The 19,786-nt window shown below is 43.4% G+C and overlaps 1 protein-coding gene across 2 annotated transcripts in view; it reads right to left on the reverse strand.

The window, feature by feature from the left end:
• LOC138283820 (chondroitin sulfate proteoglycan 4-like) overlaps nt 1-19,786 on the reverse strand; it is a 349,745-nt gene that overhangs the window by 129,860 nt on the left and 200,099 nt on the right. For both annotated transcript variants that reach the window (XM_069221947.1, XM_069221953.1), the window contains one exon: nt 12,844-12,975. In XM_069221947.1, coding sequence (XP_069078048.1) covers nt 12,844-12,975 — 132 coding nt within the window. The remainder of the gene's footprint in view (nt 1-12,843; nt 12,976-19,786) is intronic.

Consider the following 19,786-nt stretch of genomic DNA (forward strand, 5'->3'; position numbering starts at 1 on the left):
ATAAGGACCCAATCAACTATGCAAACCCTCAATGCAACTGGTTGCTAAAACAATTGGATGATAAGTATAAACTCATTAGAAAATGGTTGTACAGCTCACATAGGGTCTGGAAGCCCATAAATTAAGATTTACCCAATAAAATTACTTTGGCCCCATAAATGACGGAAACAAAAGTTCCCTGATCATTACAAAGACTGGTATCGTTCACAGCTTAACCAACTGAACAACCCAGATAAAGAGCTGGGGAAGAACAATGGAACCAAACAGTGTCACTAAAGGAATGCTGACACAATCATGTAATTCATAGAACCACAAGGTAGCTAATTTCACCCAAACAAATTCACCCGAAAATTAGGTTTTTGGACTCCTGAATCTTCAAAAAAGCAAGGTGTCTAGCTTCTTTCAGCTGTTACTCTGCTAGTGTAAAACACATCCTTTCTTAATGCAAACTTCTAATAGTGTGCTGATCTTACTCTGAACAAGAATCCAAAATGATTTTGTGCTGAAAAATCATGTGAGAATTTAGGGCCTCATGTACAAACGGTTTTAAAGTTTGCAAACCTTCAGAATTAGTAAATCTGAGGGTCTGCGAATGTTAACACACTTTTTCCTATGTACTAAAAGCAAAAGTGTTTCTGAATCACTACATATGTTTAGATATGATTTGGCATTTGGAAGGGGCATATAGTGGACATCCCTAAATACTGAATGGATATGCTATGTATCAACGTTTTGCAACCGAAGTCTAGTCACAAAACATTGAAAAGTTACATACACCCCAGAGGAGGTGGTAACCATTCATAAAGGCTGCTAAAGAAACATTCCCACTTAGGAAAACAAACACAGGGGAGGTGGGCTGATGTTCCCTGCACTCCACCATCCCTTTTTTTGTAGCCAATCACAGAGGGTTGCGAACAGAAACATGCCTAATTAATATTCATTAGAAAGGTAAATTCTATTATCCCCCCCCGCAAGGTGGAGATTTGGCGACCAGACCTATTAGTATATAGGTCGCGCCACAAAACATGAGACAGACTGCAAAAAGTCAGTACCGCTTTTTGTGATCTGTCTTCTTCTATATCAGTCCCATGATCCCAATATAAATACTGAGAGAGGTACATTTATGATTCATAAATACAGTCAAGAAATCAGATGCATTTGAAATGTTCACCCCTTATCATTTTAGGTTGATGAAGATTCCATAATTATGCTCCAAATTGCATTTGTGCCTCCCACATGCCAAATCTTGATCTCACTACAAATTTATTTTTTTCCTTTGAATGATATGGCTATCATCAGTATATCTGTGCAAATTCTCACTATACATCTCTTTGGCCATTAAATACCATTAGTACTAAAATGCTAATTTTGTGCAGTTCTTACTACGGTATTAAGACTGCATGTTTTAGGGCGGCAGCACCACTGAGCATGGGAGACTGAGTCAACTCCACACCACTTTGGAAGCAGCTGGCCTAACTCCTGTCTAGCCCGCAGTGCCTCACCCAACCCTGGAGAGGAGAAGGTGAGGTCTAACTACCCAACCCTAACACTCTGACTCCTCAGGGAAGCCGTGGAAGGCAGAACACGAGATGCAAACTGGATTTTAATGCATTCATTGAAGCAATTGTATAAAAAAAACATGAGCTGCGATGATAAGACAGATAAAAAACATAATATTGTTATCATTACAACCAGTGTAAAGGGAATAAACAACCCCACCATTTTGTATGATTCTAAAAAGCCTAGGGATTCCTGCCTAAACCCTATATCTAGATCAGGGGTGTGGCTAACGGCCAAAGATGGCAGACACTTAGGAGAGAGTGCACCAGAACCGGGCCTAAAATATCACTGCAATCCCCCCCATGCTCACGACATCAGACTCAGTGGAGCGTGGAGGTTAGTCTCTGCCATGCCTGCCATCTGGGGGCTGTCTCGTAGAGCTGATATCCTGGGCCTCCAGGCCCGGAAAAGGAGCGGGCCACCAAGGCCAGATGGTGACCTGGCGAGAAGTGGTGGTGAGCGATGTTGCTGGGATGAGGACTGCAGCGGGAGCCCACGGCGTTTATCGATTGACTGCTCTCCTTGTTGCTGATCGAGCACATCTGGTGGGCGATAAGGCGAGACTCACCTAGTGCGGGCCCAAGGAGAAGGAGGCTGCAGCCCGCTGGGGTCTGGAGAGGCAGCAAAGACTGCATGGGAGGGGGGCCTCTCTCCCCGCCCTCCCCCTGTGACCAGTAGGGGAGAGAGCTGCAGGGAGGTGGAGTGGCAACCCCGAGAGCAGAGACCGGAGCGGGAAAGTGGTGCCTTGGAGCACAGCCTGGCACGGTGTGACCGCGAGGGAGAGCGGCTACTGCTGGTGTGGCCCCTGGGTGGCGTGGGCTGCCCGCGCACCTCTTCGGTGGAGCATGCAGAGGAGGGGCCCTAAGGACCTCGGAGTGAATGAGGCATCAGCCCACGCATAACCCGGAACAGTAAGCAACTCCCTCACTGAACTGATCTACAGAGCGGGACAGGCAGAGGACTGGCCATTTTTTGGATCTCGCCAGGTAGATTTGGGATTGGCAAAAAACACTTGGCTTCCCCCCCTCCTGTTCCTTTGAATGATAGGCACAGCCCTTGGCACAGACGTCGCCAGAAGGTCTCACACTTGAGGACAGCTACACCAGTGGAGCAGGGAGAGAGGGACTGGGCCGGTGGGGGCCACGGACTAAGGCCCACAAGGAGGGGCCTAGCTGACCTGCACTGACTTGGTGAAACAATGCCCCCCCACTGCTTCGGCAAGGGACGTGCTGGGGTCAGCGGTGGGGTTCGAGTGGCCCGGGCTGAAGCAATGTGTACAGAGGACCTCCTTTGAGGCTGGACTTGCTGTTTCCTTTTACCATCCTCATCACCGCGAGCAGATCACCAGCATGGGGCAGACAAAATCATCAGCAAGTGGCCAAAAGACCATGTCAAGTGCCCATTTTACCCCCACAGAGGGCTCATTGGCCCCAACCCCAGAGGATTGTATCCCCTCACTGACCTTAATCCACAAATGGATAAGTTGGACCTCATACTGCAGAAAATAAGTGAATCCAGGATCTCACTTGAACAGCAGTTGGGAGCAGTCACAGTGGACATTACTTTACTAAAGGATGACAAACGTAAACAATCCAAGAGGGTTAAGTCAACCAAGCGACAGTTGGCAGCTGTAGCCTCGGTGCAGTCTGAACAAGTAGAGCAGATAATGCACCTGAAGCATCAAGTAGAATACCTCCAGGATTGAGTAGACAAAGCTGAAGGACAGTATTGCAGGAATAATATTCGTATTATAGGTGTGCTGGAGGGCACTGAGGGCCCCACACATTTTATTGAAGATTGGTTCAAAGCATTATCAGTGCCGAAGCGATCACCTCTGTTTGTTGTGGAGAGAGCCCATGGGGTTCCTATGAGGAGAACACTGCAGGGGGTTCTCCCGCACACTATGGTGGCCAGTATCCTGAATAATAGAGATCGGGACACACTCTAGATGGCAAATTCCTGGGTATCTTTATTTCCAGAATCCACCCTGTCAGTGAAGCGTAGGTGCTTTGGATTCCCAGCAAAAGTCATTGAGAAGGCTGTCAACAGACAACTAACCCGCTTCCTCGAGGAGAACTGCACTCTGGACCCTTCCCAATCCTGATTCCGCAGCAACCAAAGTACCAGAACCGCCATCATAGTCGCCACTGACGACATCAGAACCATACTGGACAACGGCGAAACCGTGACCCTCACCCTCGACCTCTCGGCTGCGTTCAACACCGTCTGCCACCACACACTACGCTCACGCCTCAGCAATGCAGGAATCCGCGACAGAGCCCTGGACTGGGTCACCTCATAAATCACTGGCAGAACCCAGAGAGTCCGCCTCCTCCATTCCACTCGAAGGCCAACAAAATCATCTGTGGTGTACCTCAGGGTTCGTCCCTCAGCCCGACCCTCTTCAATGTCTACATGGCCCCGTTTGCAAACATAGCCTGATCCCATAACCTTAACATCATCTCATATGCCGACGACACCCAGCTGATCCTTTCCCTCACCAAGGACTCCGCCAAGACCAACCTCCACAGAGGAATGAAGGCCATCGCTGAATGGATGAAGAGCAGCTGCCTCAAACTCAATTCCAACAAGACGGAAATCCTCATCTTCGGCTCCACCCCTCCACATGGGATGACTCCTGGTGGCCTGCCACTCTCGAAGCCATTCAGACTCCCACCGACCATGCACGCAACCTAGGATTCATCTTGGACTCCTCATTATCCATGACCCAGCAAGTCAATGCCATCTCCTGCTTCGACACCCTCCACATGCTCCGAAAGATCTACAAATGGATACCCACCAAAACCAGAAGAACAGTCACCTAAGCCCTCGTAAGCAGCAAACTGGACTACGGCAATGCCCTCTACGCAGGAACCACTGCCAAACTCCAGAAGAGGCTGCAACGCATCCAGAACGTCTCTGCACGCCTCATCCTGGACATCCCCCTGCCACATCACAGACCACCTGAGAAACCTGCTCTGGCTCCCAGTCAAGGAAAGAATCACCTTCAAACTCCTCACCCACACTCACAAAGCACTGCACAACACCGGACCAGAATACCTCAACAGACGGCTCTCCTTCTACACCCCGACCCAGCATCTCCACGCCGCCAACTTCACCCTCACAACCATCCCACACGTCCGCAGAACTACAACTGGTGGTAGATCATTCTCGCACCTCGCCGCCAAAATGTAGAACACTCTTCCAACCCACCTGTGCCAGACCAAAGACCTCCTTACCTTCAGGACACTTCTCAAGACCTGGCTGTTCGAGCAGTAGCAGCACCTCCCCCCTCTACACCCACTCCTCAGCACCTTGAGACCCTCACGGGTGAGCAGTGCACTTTACAAATTCCTGATTGATTGACTGGATACTAAGATGTCAAGAAACGACTGCGTGCTTGCAATCTGAAGTGCGCACTACTGTTGCCTGCCAGATTGAAAAATATAAATGACCAAAAGTCATTGTTTTTTGATACGCCTGAAGAAGCCTCTGAGTGGTTGGATGGAGAGTTCCCGAAGATTGCTGGACTTGCTTCGCAAAAATCCACTTCATCCGGATCACGCAAAACATCCAGGAAGTGCAGAATGCGACGAGCACAGGTGAATCAGACTAGAACTACGCCTACGGAACAACAAGCCCCGGAGGGCCGGCAGGAGGCAATCCGCTCTGCGAACTCCCTATGGCTTTTCCGGGAAGCCCGGCAGTTCGAGCACCTCACACGATGGAGGGTCGGAATCTGAGCAGCAAGCTGAAGGAGACTAAATGAGTTACTGATGCTAACCCCCTCCTCCCTTTTTCTCTTGTTATACTTTAAATAGTGCAGGTAAAGAGGTGAGGAAGGGGGTTGAACTTACTGGGTATCTGCTACATGAGCTGCATAAACTTTATAGTGGTGGGGATTGTATTGCAATGTTCTCCTTCTGTGCACAGAGTAGAGGTCCAGGGTCTGGAAGCACTGGGTACAACACCAGAGTGCTTCAAATAGTTTACCTATTGGTCTGGCTGGGCTGACTGCGGCTAACCCCCATTAGGCAGCAACACAGTTAGGACATTCAGTGGTTACGTCTTAGTTATTATTTGAGTTTGGTCCACCTACTAGTAATAAATGGACCCAGTATTAGTTCTGTTGGTTGTTTTCACTGTTCAGGAAATGTTGCAATATAGTCTGTTAAAGTCACTGATTACTGGGGTGGGAGGGGCATTGCTGATCGACCTGGGTCCGGGGTTGGGAGTGTGGGGTGGTTTGGATGATCTTGCTTTTCAATGCCGCGCTCACTGGGTGATTATGTTATTGGTACTTGGAATGTGAGAGGTCTGGGCTCAGTTAATAAAAGGCATAGGGTACTCACCCAAATGAATAGACGAAAGGCACACATAGTCTTTCTTCAAGAAACTCACCTCACCATTTGACTAACAGAAGTGACAAGCCAGAGTGGTGAAGTCTAGTGTAAGCAATAGTGTTTCTGGTTGCTAGAGTAGCGGGAACATTGCATCTGATGACCAGCAGCGCGGACGCTGCTAGAGCAGTCGCGGCGCTGCTTTGACCCGGCCGGCAAGCAGAGTGAGGAAAAGGGCGGCTGGAGGCTACCCCGTGTATCCCCTGTATTTTTTTTGGGGGGGCTCTTACCTTTATTGGTGGTATGCCGCCCCGTAGCAGGCCACGCGATCGCGTCCCGACTCGAATCGGGATGCCAATATCTGTGGAGACGGCGAGAGAGAGCGCGGCAATTGGGAGCGCGCCACTCTTGAGGTTAGGAGAGTTCGTGCCCTCACCTCCAGGGTCGCGCTGAAAGGCGCGACCCAGGGTGTATTGGGCAGAGGCAGCACAAGTCGCTGAGGCAGCTCGAAGGGCATGCAGAGAGAGACGCTGCCTCCTAGGAGAGTCGCTTCCTCCTTCTCAGGCACTGGAGGACTTCGACCGGCTACAAAGGAACTCCCAAGGCACCATGGACTCCACCTCTCAGGTACTGGGGGGGGGGAGCAGTACAGGCTGAATATTCTGGAGGGGGGGTCCTCTCTATTTAGGGGTCCCCCAGGAAGACAAAGAAGTACTGAGTCCACTTGAGGACACTTGTAAGAACACCGTACCTACCCCATGGAAGGGGGTAACCTATGTGCCATATAAGAGGAAAACTGTAGGAAGAAGGAGGCAGGTCTCCCCCCTCTCTACAACGAAGAATAACACCTTCACTAAGGTCATATTTTAAGGCCAAGAACACTACCACTACTATGGCTACTCCAAATAAACCCCCCTCCCCTGCTCCATTGGGTATAGCGCTAAATGGAACCCTGCAAAATGTTTGCGAAGAAGGCGAGCAAACAAATTTGCCCTGGTCGATTTCTCCACCTCTACTTACACTTTCCCCAGGTGTAAAAGAGGGGGGGGGAACGTCAGGCTTAGGTAAGCCGGCACAGAGGCAGGATTCTCTTGATATAGGAGAAGAAATTTCCCTGCTAAAAAAGAAACATCACTCCAGAGAAGGTAACAGAAGATTTATCAGAATTTCAACAAGAGTCATTGGTGGAGACAAATCTAATGCTCGGCCAGTCACCTTCTCCGGAATCCCTGCTGCACTCTTTATCAAACGAAGTTAGGCAGGGTTTTCTAGTATCACAGACAAACCAGAAGGGGATTCAGGAGGTATGTGAGGCTCTGGCAAACAAGATCGATCTATTAACCCAACAAACCCAGATTTTGCAGAAGCAAGTTGTCCAACTTAATGAAACAGTGGAGAAGCACACTAGGGAAATCAATGCATTAAAAACTTCGGGAAGCCAGAAACTTGAGAGGTTGGAAGTGCTAGAAAATAATGCCAGAAGGAATAATATTAAAATAATGAATGTTCCCGAAGGGGCTGAAGGAGCTAATATTAGAACTTTGGTGGTAGATCTTCTGAAACAAAGTGGGGTGTGGGAGGGGCCTGAGGATCTACTAACCCAAGACATACAGCAGGTTCATAGGGATCCCTTTCGAAAACCACTAAATAGGACTATGCCTAGGATGATATTGGTGAACTTTCTTACTTATGTAAATAAGGAGAAAATCCTCTCTCGAGCCCTAAAAATGGGAACATTAGAGGCAAGAGGCTATTCCTTTGTGATAAGATCTGATGTGTCTCGAGCCACCTCTAACAGACAATGGGAGCTTGGCAAGAGGATGGAGGAGTTTAAGAAATTAGGGGCCACGGTCCAATTTAAAATTCCCAGCGACCTTGAGAGTGATGAGAGACAATCAAATGCATAATTTACGGGATAGTCAAGAAGGAGATTCTCTTTTGGAGAAATTCAAGGACGGCCAAAACCAGACTGGACTCCAAACTCAGTTTTCTGACTTTTTATTCTGTTTTTGCTATACTTGGTTTTTGATAATAGGCGGAAGGGTCTAAGCAGTGCCAAAATGGCTTAACAGCCAGGAAGATGGGCGGGGGTTACTCAGGGAGAGGGGGTAGGATTTGGGAAGGGAGTCGGGAAGGTGGGTGGTGGGGTGTTGGTGGGGGGAAGGGTGTCAAGGGCTTGGAAAATGTGTGCCTCACTGTAAGGTGCCCGACCTGTAATAACGCTTATAAAGAAGTCCGTAAACTTTAAAAAAATATATAACAGATGGCTGGAGGTAGTTTTCAGATTCTCTCGTAGAATGTGAATGGGTTGAGAGTAAGTCAAAGAAGGAATCATATTTTACAATATATTAAGGATTCCCCGGCTCAGATTGTAATGCTGCAAGAGTCTCACTTGACATCAGTCGAAGCCCACAAGATCTTTAAATCAATGACTTGGGTTAAGCAAATGATTTGTTCAAATAATACATCGCACTCGAAAAGGGTGATAATCCTGGTGAAAAGTGCCCTTAATGCTTTGATTTTATGCTCCAAGATGGATGGATACATAAGGTCGATGGGTTATGGCAGATGTGAGGGTTAATAAGGCTTTTTACACCTTAGTATCTTATTATGGTCCAAATGTAGATGACACAACCTCATTGCAGGAAGTATGTAATGTACTATTGGAGACCCAGTACCCAATTATAATAGCGGGAGATTTCAATGTAGTATTAAATCATACATTGGATAAATCTACTGGAAGTAAAGCATCTGGATGTCAAAAGTCCTCTGCATATATTAAAGTAATAATGGAGCATTATGCACTGGTGGATATCTGGAGAGAATCACACGGACGCTCTCTTAGTTTTACCTTCCATAATAAAAAGTACAGACCTCACTCTAGGATAGATTATTTTGTATTGGCCAAGGCTCTTAGGGCGTACGTGGTGGATGTTCAACACATTCCAGCACATTTATCTGATCATGCGGCAGTAGTATTGACCTTGGAGAAAGCAGGGCCAAGGCTTGCAAGAAAATGGATGCTAGATCGCTCCATCTTGAACGATATTAAAGTGGTAGGATGTCTGTCGAGTGAAACCAAGTGTTTTTTTTAAGTCAACTTGAATTCTGCCTCTCCTTAAGTGGTATGGGATTCTTATAAAGCCTTTATTAGAGGAATCCTGATTAGCATTTCTGCTCAGAGAAATAAGGAGTATAGGTTGGAAGTTCAGAATCTCAAGAAAGATTTAGAGAATTTAGAAGGAAAGCTGGTGAAGGTACAGCTTGAAGGAAAGATTGGCGATGCTATATTACTGAAATTGGCGTCTAAACGGGCTTCCCTTTTAGCGGTAATGGCAGCACGAGTAAAGAAAAGATGGGATGCAAGCAAATTTGCAAGTTTTTTATAGGGGGGAGAGCGTGGGGAAATTATTGGCATGGAAAACAAAATCTGATCTTGCTAGGAACAGATCTCAGAGATAATAGACCCTACTAAAGGGGTGATTTTAAGGTAACCTTTAGAGATTCAAAGAACATTTCAGGGCTTTTTCAAAGTTTTAGATGCAGCGGAGGTTAGGATGCCAAATGTCAAGGAATTAAAGATGGAAGTATTGTACCTTTGATTCATGATGACTATACAGTGCCACAGCTGGCTCGGGAGCACCTGCACGGGCTGTTATACCCGGGGAGGGAACGGCCACGCAATCTGCCCAGGCTTTTGCGAGTGGCCATAACTTATTGGAGAATGTCACTGATATACACTGCCCCTGCGCTACCTTATGCCCCTAGTGTCCCCATGAGAGGCCTACCACCAATACCCAGAACGATTATATAGTGACATCTTGGTCCTTTGGGCAGGGACGATAAAATTAACACTAGGAGACCTGTTTCATGATGGGACCCTCATTCCCTATGCGGACTTTGTGAGTGCTCATGATTTTCCCTCCTCCCACTTCCTACTGCATGCAAGCATAGTTCACTATGGATGTAAGTGTTTTGCTCCAGATGGCAAAGAACCCCCTACTCACGAACTGTGGCAGGCAGCCCGGCGGCCATTACTAGTCCACCTGCGGGATCATGACCTCCCATACCGGCATGGATTTTGTGGTTTTTGAACCGCCACGAAAACCATGGTGGTAGGCACTATCAGTGCCAGGGCATTCCTTCCCTGGCACTGAAAGGGGTCTCCCCCGCCCCCTCCCCCGAGTCCATCCCCAACACCCACGACCCTCCTACCATCCACCAAAGGTGGTAGGGCACCCCCCCACTCATGCCCCCCCAACCTCCATGGGCCCCCCCAGACATACCCCCCCACTCACGCACCCACCACTCACACACAGATATACACGTGCACATACATGCACACATGCACACATACATACATGTTACATCCCCACTACACACATAATACCCCCTGCAAACATACACGCACCCACACACCCCCTCTAAACACTCACACCACCATTCACACACACACCAGACAAAACCCCCCACCCCTTCCCCTGTCGGACGATCACTTTACCTGCCTCAGTGGTCATCCGGGAGGGAACGGGTTCCATGGGGGCTGCTCCGCCACCAGCACCCCGTCACCAGAACACCGCCACGCCGAATACTGAAGCGTAATTTGGTGGGCGGTGTTCTGATGACATGGCGGTGACGGAGGAGCAACCTCCACTGCACCACCGATGGCCAGTATGGCTGATGGCGGCTCTCCGACCAAAAAATGGCGGACGGTCGCCACCAGTCATTCTGTGGTTGGCGGAAGACCGCCAACACTGGTGGGCTTCAGTCCGGCGGAACCTCTCCGGTCTTCAGTTAAGACCGCCGAGGTCATAATGAGGGTAAGTCTGCTGGCTCTATCGGGGGATTCGGACACATACAGGAGCATCCCTTCAATCCCTAAAAGCGAGATGGGAGCGAGATTTAAACATTCAGTTTTTAGACCAAGACTGGGTTTGACTGTTACAATACCTTAGAGAGGTCTCCCGGAATGTGTGCTTTAAGCTTATACAGTTACATATATTATACAGAGCATACTTGACACCTCATCGGCTCAATACAATATTCGCCACTACTGCACAGCTCTGTCCCCATTATAAACAACAGGATGCTGATTTAATGCACATGCTATGAGCCTGTCCCAAGCTCATCCCGTATTGGAGTGAAGTGGGGGCAGTATTGTCCGAAGTCACAGAGCTCCCACAATGGCATACCCGAGAACAATGTATTTTGGGGTTACACCCCAGGCCCAGGGGCCCTAAGGTGGTGGTTAGATTTGCCAATATGGCCCTGTTACTGGCAAAGGGATTGCTGACAAGAAACTGGTAATACCTGAGGCCTCCCCAATTATCGGTATGGCGGAAGTAGTTGGAGCGCTGGGGTCTAGCTGAAAGCATGGCACTGCATAGAGAAGAAAACAGGGGCCTCCGCAGGCGCCCTATATCTACGGCATGGGATACGCTTTTGGAAGCCTTTAAGACGTGTGATACCAACCCTGACTTTGGGAGTTGAATGCCCCCCTAGGCTCTGGCCGGGTGGAGCTGAAGCCCCTACCCTTGTCCTGGGGCCCTAACGTCATTTATATTTGCATATGTATCACACTGTAGTCCTTCGCTTCTGTCTCAGAACAGTACTGTACTGAATACACTATGTCTGTTTTATTTTTTTTGGTGAAAATCTTTTTCAAGTTCGAGACGAAGGGAAAATTCCGGGTTTCAATATGAAATTTGGTGTTTTATGTCACGTACTAACACTATGCAAAATGTTATTTCGTATCTGATGGAACATACTGACTATTATGTACTTTAAGGATGTTGATTTTACTGCACTGAGTATGCCATATATTAAATGTAACATCATTTTTCAAACTCAATAAAACCTAATACAATTTGTGTTAAACAAAACCCTGTGCCTGGATCTGAGAACCTAGTGGTTGTAACCCTTCTGCCTGTAACCCAGACCCCATACCTGAAGAGGATGGCAAGGGTCTGCCTGTTGTCTGGATGGCAATCCTCTCGGGAAGCTGAAGAGTCAGCGCCAGGTCAGCAAAGCTGTCTGTTGTGTGGTACGAGTCCCTGGACGGTCATGACTGGAATGCCCTCTGCCCTCCTTAGGCCCATGTGTTGTCCACAAAATAACAGGTACAGAGTTCATGGAATAGGACCGAAATACCAATTTGTTTAGTGAATAGAGACTGGCTCCTAAGTTCCTAGAGAGGCAATGCAAGTTAGCATATCATGTACCGTACATGTCAGCCTTAAGCAGGGCACAGTGTGCGCATTGTACAATGGCTTGATAAAATGTGCATCGCAAAGGGTGTCTTCCTAGGAAGAGACAACTGATTAAAATATAAAAACAAGAAGCTAAGAGCAGGCTGTGTTAAAAAATATGCAACTGAATAAAATGCATAAGAGTGTAAAAAGCACAAGCTATGGGGTTAATGCTAAAACAAGCATGTCCAACCTAGGTGCTAAAGGGGTCCTACAATACTACCTGTATTAATTCTGTGTGTTTTAAATATCTTGTTACTCTATATTTCATTATTTTTCCTTGAAAGATTAAAACAACCCAAAACGTAAGGATTTTAATAGTTCATTAACTATGTGTTTTCAAATCCTGGCAATATTATAATCCCAAAAACATGTGTGGGCAAAAAAATCCAAGAACGAGTCCAAGTAGCCAAGGCTGGTTAGAGTTCTGAATATCTTCACACAGTAGTTCAGTCTTCTATTCTTTAGAATTGAGAGTGTGCTGGTAAAATACAATATTTGTTTAACATGGCACATGTGTAAAACATGTCTTTTTTCTTAGTAAAGTGAAATATCAAGAAATAATTCTGATTTAAAACATTGTGAACTGTTTTTCCTTTGGTTTGCGGACTTTCAGTTAGTGCTCCTGCAATATTACACTTTAAGTTAGGTAATTCCAAAATAGCAGATCACTTTGAAATGGCAATGTGTTGTACCTGGAAAGACATTGAGTCCCTTGTTGATCTCTACATCAATAATGAGAGTTCTGGCTGTGATGCTGAAGATCTGTCTATTAGCAAAATTTAGTCCATCTGTAACCTGGAAATTAAAGCCTCCAGACATTGATCCTGAAACAAAAGCGAAAAAAATACATATGACTTTTAGATTCCAGGCATCGATCACATTCCATGCAAATATTTCACAGCTATATCATGGTATTGGTGCCACTGAAACTATATACAAAATAGGGTCATTATGTCAGGGGTGTCCAACCTTTTTTAGACGAAGGCCAAGTATAAATTTTTTTGGGAACAACATACCCAGGAAGCCATATTTGAGGACACACATGCAAAGATGTCACGTCGGGAAGTAATGTCAGGTGAACGTTGACATCAATGACTTCACAGCAACTGACTTAACAAGAAGAGACATCACTGGAATGGACCTTAAAAGTTATTTATGGTCTTAAAATAAACAATGTAAGACTAACAATAAATGTTTAAAAAGTAATGGAAAAACAAAAGCTGAACTAAAACACACACAAATACCAAATCACATTTCTCTGAATCAGAGAAGTGGAATTTGACAATAGAGAGTGCTCCATAAAAATGAAGAAAAAAAAACTCAGAGCAAATTTGCTCTTAAGGTAACTGAGGTGGTACATACTCGGACATCCAGAAAGATACAAAGACAAAAAGCAAAACTGACTAATAAACGAGCAGGCACAGCCACTCACTTATTAAGTCACTGCTCCATCGTGGAGCGCCCCATAAAGCCCTAAGAGGGATACTTACATATATTTTGTTTTTGGTGATGTCCCTCGAAGGGGCAGGGACATCACCAAATGTTGTTTAAATGTTGTGGGGCCTTTAGGGAGATCTGCAGCCCCCAAGCAACACTAGAAAAAATCATAAGTCTCCTGAGTCATTGAAACCATGACCACCAGGAGAATTTTCCATATTTTTCTAAAGCATTTACCAGACTGAAGCTTTTGCTCTATAGATGGGATTGCAGTGCCACATAGGGCTCTGTTGAATTTTATGTGTTAAAGATATATCACATAAAATGTGTGTTTTTTATCACTGTAAAGAATATTACATCTGTAACTTTTCACAATTTTCACAATTTTCAACCTATGCAATATTAAGCTATGTAAAAAATGTCACAGACATGAAGCTCAATCAAACTTTATTAAATATTTGAAGTCATTGTTGAAAAATATATTTGATTAGAATTATAGGTAATTGTTGGAGAAAGATGATAGATCAGATTTATATATGGGGGAAGAGACTTTGGCTACCTACGGGGTTGCCCAAGGAGGTTCGCCGCAGGGCCAACCGTCCGCTGCGCCCGGACAAATGTCATGCACAGCCTTGGGTTGGCTGCATGTAAGGGATTGGCTACAGGGCCTAACTGCAGGCTAGGAGAACACAGTAACTATAACTCATGCCCTAAGCGAACTATAGCTCAAGCGCTCGCCATGCACTGCTAATTACCACACATATTACATCACTCATGACAACCTCTATGACATCATTGATAATATCTTCAATTAAATTTTTGATGAGAAAACTGTGCAAGGTGGGGCACGAGTTATAGTTACCTTAATTTAGGTAACTATAATGGGTTAATTTCTGTCGGTTTTAGAGCTGAAAATGTTATATTGTTACTTATTATTTCACCTAACTGTAATGTTACTTTAACCTTTGTTTTTTCAGTTTTGACTTGTACTGTGTGCTCCCTTGGGTCTGGACAACGCTAAACCTTCTGAAGAGATGTAATAACAACGAGACACATGTCAGGTGTTGTTTTTGCTCATTCCAGGTTGGCTTGGATGGTATTTTACCAGTCCAAAGCTGTAATACTGTGCCTGGAGTTATTAAAGGCTTTTGTCATTTTACAGCTCAGCGAGGATGGCACTGTGCTTATCCTATGCTTAAAGATTTTGCTGTACAAATGGCAAAAGACTTTGTCGCTTTCTACCTCAGCATGGACGGCACTGTGCCAATCCTATGCTTAAAAACTTTGCTAGAAAAACAGACATTTGAGGTGAGCAAATGTAGAGTGTCACTAGTGTTGCAGGGTGCTCCTTTCTGGAGCTTCTCTCCTCCTAAACTTGGGAACTACCAAGAGTTCTCTCTTCTGTTGTGTGTGTGGATTGTGATTGTGTGGGAATAAGATAGATTTATTCCAGGAAGCCGTGGCAGATGGTTTGACAAAGATCACTCTTGGAATAAGAAACCTTACAAATATGAACCAGAGGAATGGGGGGGTCGATGAAAGATTCCCAGGATGATGATACAATTATCATTAAACGTCAGACAAAGGAGGCAATATAGTGACCATGGATCGCAAGGACTACATAAAAGAAGCCAGGAGGCAGCTTGACAACAAAGACAATTACCTCTAATTGGAGAAAAATCAGATGGAAGAGCATACTGTAGAATACCATCAAAAACTAAGAATGTGGAAGGATAAGGGTTTATTAGAAAAGGAGGAACTGAAGTATTTCAAAGTAGACCATCCAATCATTCCTCCAATATATTTCTTGCCAAAAATGCACAAAGATAAACCTAGTCCATCGGGGTGTCCAATTGTGAACTCCATAGGGTCACTACTTGAGAACACTTCTAGATTTGTGAACATTGCTTTGTTAAAATATGCTCTAAATCTTCCATCTTACTGAAGGGACTCCGTGGATTTTTTTTTTAGAATTAATAACCATGGAAAAAGAACTACATAACGGCCACAATTGATGTGGTCTCCCACTATACCTCGATAAAACATGAGGATGGCTTAAGAGCCTACGGGTACTTTTTAAGATCTAGATCAGCTTTTTAGAACACACTCAAATGTTATTGGAAATTCTGCAGTTTTGCTTATGTTTGATAGAAATTTTTATCTGCAGAAAACAGGAACGGCTATGGGAACATCATTTGCACCAACATATGCCAACCTCACAATGGGATGGTGGGAGGCAGAAACAATTTGGCAAGAAAAAAAAATCAATACATTTTGGAACAATTGGTGTTATGGCTACGCTGCATTGATGATCTATTCTTAATCTGCGGAGGAGAACAAAAAGCCCTCGTGAAATTTATTGTCTCCCTCAATACTAACCCCCAGCATTTATGGGTCACCTATGAGATCAGCACAGCAAATATCAACTATTTGGACATTGGTGTCTACATAAAAGATGATATGGTATGTACAAAAATTCACAGGTATCCAACAAGTATCTATAGTTTATTACATGCACATAGTGGGCACCCTCAAGCCTTAAAATGGATTGTGCCTTATGGTGAGTTTCTGAGAGTCAAACGTAATTGCTCAGAAGAGGTGGAATTAAAAATACAAATGGATGATATGTATGAGAGATTTATTCAAAGAGAATATCCGAAATCAGTTCTCACAGATGCCATGGTGAGGGAAAAGAAGTGAAAGAGAGATAAACTCTTGATATCAAATCGTAAGATTAACCATGATGGATAAGGTGATGATGAGATCGGATATATCATGAGATTTGATACCGCTCGCCAAAACATCAAAATACTGTTAAAAGAAAATTGGAACTTATTATTACTAGTTAAAACATTAAAAGGAATATTATCAAACCATCTGCGATCACCTACAAGAAAGCACCATCTTTGGAAGACCAATTGACAAGAAGATATATGACTCCTCAAAACAGGTGTGGTCCCAATTGGTTGGAACAAAAACAGATCAGCTTTTGGAAACACACCAAGTGCAAAGCATGTTCAATTGGAAAAATTAGGATCAGATTTAAACTAAATGATGGAAAAATAATGAAAATTAAGGAGAGGATAAATTGTGGTACCTTATAAGTGGTCTATGTGCTAGAGTGCTAATGATGTTAAAAGTACGTGTGTAGTACTGTGAACAAACTTAAACTCTGTATACTACAGCACCTCAGAGCAATCAACAATAGGGACACAACATATTCAATGGCAAAACATATCTGGGAACAACATAATGGAGACCAGACAGAATTAAAGATTATGGTATCTAACACATTAATCCTAGTCCCAGAGGAGGGGACCGGGAACTGTGCCTACGTAGAGCAGAATCCAAATGGATTATTTTAATGGGAACTGAGATCTCATGGGGCCTAAATGCAAAATTACATGTACATTTATAAAAAAAATAGAATTAATGTATATGAGAGAGGAAATTGGCCCTTTTAAGAGAAGTAATAATATAGAGAAACATCAGAAATCAGTGGATGGAAATATATGAAAGAAACTATTTGGATTAGTAAAATTATGCAAAGAAAAACATCATAGAACTTTGAATGGATAGATTATTACTGGTCTATTATGTTGACAGGGTCGTCATGAAATTTAAAGGAGGAGTTATGATCAACGATTGATAAAATATGCATTTGCACTTTAAGAACATGATCAAGTTAACTTTTATACTATTGAACATGTTGAACATGTTGGGTTTTCACCAGTTCCAGTAATTACCATTCACTGACAATTCTTTGGGAGGTTTTTATGCATTTTAGGAAACCTGGTGGATTTTTCTGAATCCAATGGAACTTTAGAATTGCTCTTTTTGTACTTTTGACATGATATAATATTGCATGAAACATTCTCTGAATTAGTTGAACTGTTGACTGAATGCACCTGCACGTTAAGGTAACTGTTAGTGTGACATGTTGAGAGTAGCATAGGAATGAGAGAGAATAAGATCCAAAGATTATGATTATAGATTTGGTCTTGTATGAATTGAAGATTGTACCAAGTATTTCCTGAATTTGATACACTGTTAATTAAATGCACTTGCACTTTAATGATAGGGGCAATGTGACAAACTTTTAGTATAAAAAGGAAGAGGATAATGTCCAACAATAGTATTGCTAGAACATTGCATTTGCACTTTAGTGAGAGTTTAGTTTCAGATCTAGTGGAGTCATGGGAATCAGCATATTTGCTTTAAATTATTTTTTTACTGGAGATAGAATGTTCTGTATAACACTCAGTGACCATTAAGTTAGTACACAATAGTGGATGCAAGGTACTTTACAAATAATTTTGGATAAATTGGTAGGCTCTGAGCGTTTATTCAGCCAGTATGGTTATCTTCCTCTAGTACAGCTATAATGATGTGGAGATAATTAGAGGATAGGGAATAATGGACAACATGGAAAAATCAACTGACCATGTTCAGTAATCTGTAATAGGGTGGACCTATGAATTGAGATTCAATCAATGAGTATAACCAAGTATAGAGAAAATCAGTGAAAGGTATCATAAAATGAATATGATACATGTCAATGGGTACTCTACCAAAGACATATAAAAATAATTATAAAACAAAAATAAACATAAAATTATGATATTAAACATACAATATAAAGTCAACCAAGATATCAATAGTTGAAAAAATGAAAAAAAACTTAATAACAGAGAGCTGAAAAATAATCCTACCTCTAATGAACACTGTACAGAGACAACTTGGTGACCACATGATGATTTGGTTAGCGTTCTAGTATATGTTGTATTTTAATAGGTGGAGGGTGGTATTTCACGTATTAAATACATTCTGGTACTGTGTAACTCTATGGCGAGTCTAAGGCTTCAGGCAGGAAGTGATGGGTAAGTGTTTGTTGGATAATGTTACATATATATATATATATATATATATATATATACACACACACACACACATTTTTATATATATATATATATATATATATATATAGAGAGAGAGAGAGAGAGATAGATAGATAGATAGATAGATAGATGGATAGATAGATGGATAGATAGATGGATAGATAGATGGATAGATATTTTTTTCACTCATAATAAACTCATTGATGAGACTTATGTATGTTTCTGCAACAGCTAACACATGTAACATGATGGCCATAGGTTTCTACTTTGTAAAACATTGCTCAGAGGGTTAATGCTTTTATTGCAGAAGCCCTTATGTAACCTTCTAGTGAAAAGATACAATCCAGATACAATGGTTATCATTTACAAGACTTGAATCCTTACAGATTTCAACTTCAACTTTTATTATGGTAAGGTTCATTGTGTAGATGCCAATTTCTTTTGGGTTTATTTGGTGTCACTTAACAAGAGAGCTTGCAGACTTTCTACTGGCCGATTGTGGCAGAAATCACAAGGCTTTGAGAAATAAAGCAAATACCATGTTATATGCTTATATTTCATTCTGCTACATTGCTCCGGGTGCACATTTCATAATATCATGCCGAAATATAGTTTGATGTTTGTTGTGAATTGCACATTTAGGGTCAGATCAAAGAAAACATGGAAAAATATGTATCTACATGAATGTACTTCTAAATTTTTTTCCAGTTCACAAACATTTCCAATATTACATCTGGAAAGCTGTGGAGATATCTAGGCATACTACTTGTAACATCAAGTTACGGGCTATTACCACTGTGTGGAAATCTACATAGCATAGGTTTAACCACTGGGGGAACGGAGCTCACTTTCTTACTTTTTTTGGTCTTCTGGGAACATATTTTTACCATTGGGAAAGCAATTCTCCAACAACAAACCTTGGTGAGGGGTGGAGGAGATTAGTTTCCCTTTCAGGAAGGAGAGTTACTCCAGTTCCTGACTGGAGTAAATATCTGACCATATTCGGGGTAGGAAAGGGTCAAATAGAATTTTTAGAATGTCTACAAATGTCCAAGTTCGTGGGCATTCCCAAATTATATTTTGCAATGACCAATTTTCATCCTTTCCTTAGGTTTACTGCTGTAGATACCTCTGCACTCGTGGCGGAGAAATCCACAGCAGTAAATCCATTTATGTTTCCAAGGAATATTCGATTTTTGACAGTAAACATACGTTTACATCCAAAAATACCTTTGTGAATTGGTCCTCTAGTATCAAGTGCCAAAAAAATGCATTGTGTATTATGGGTTTTATGTAAGGA

The sequence above is a fragment of the Pleurodeles waltl genome, chromosome 1_1 (assembly GCF_031143425.1).
Source record: "Pleurodeles waltl isolate 20211129_DDA chromosome 1_1, aPleWal1.hap1.20221129, whole genome shotgun sequence".
NCBI classification, from domain to species: Eukaryota; Metazoa; Chordata; class Amphibia; order Caudata; family Salamandridae; genus Pleurodeles; species Pleurodeles waltl.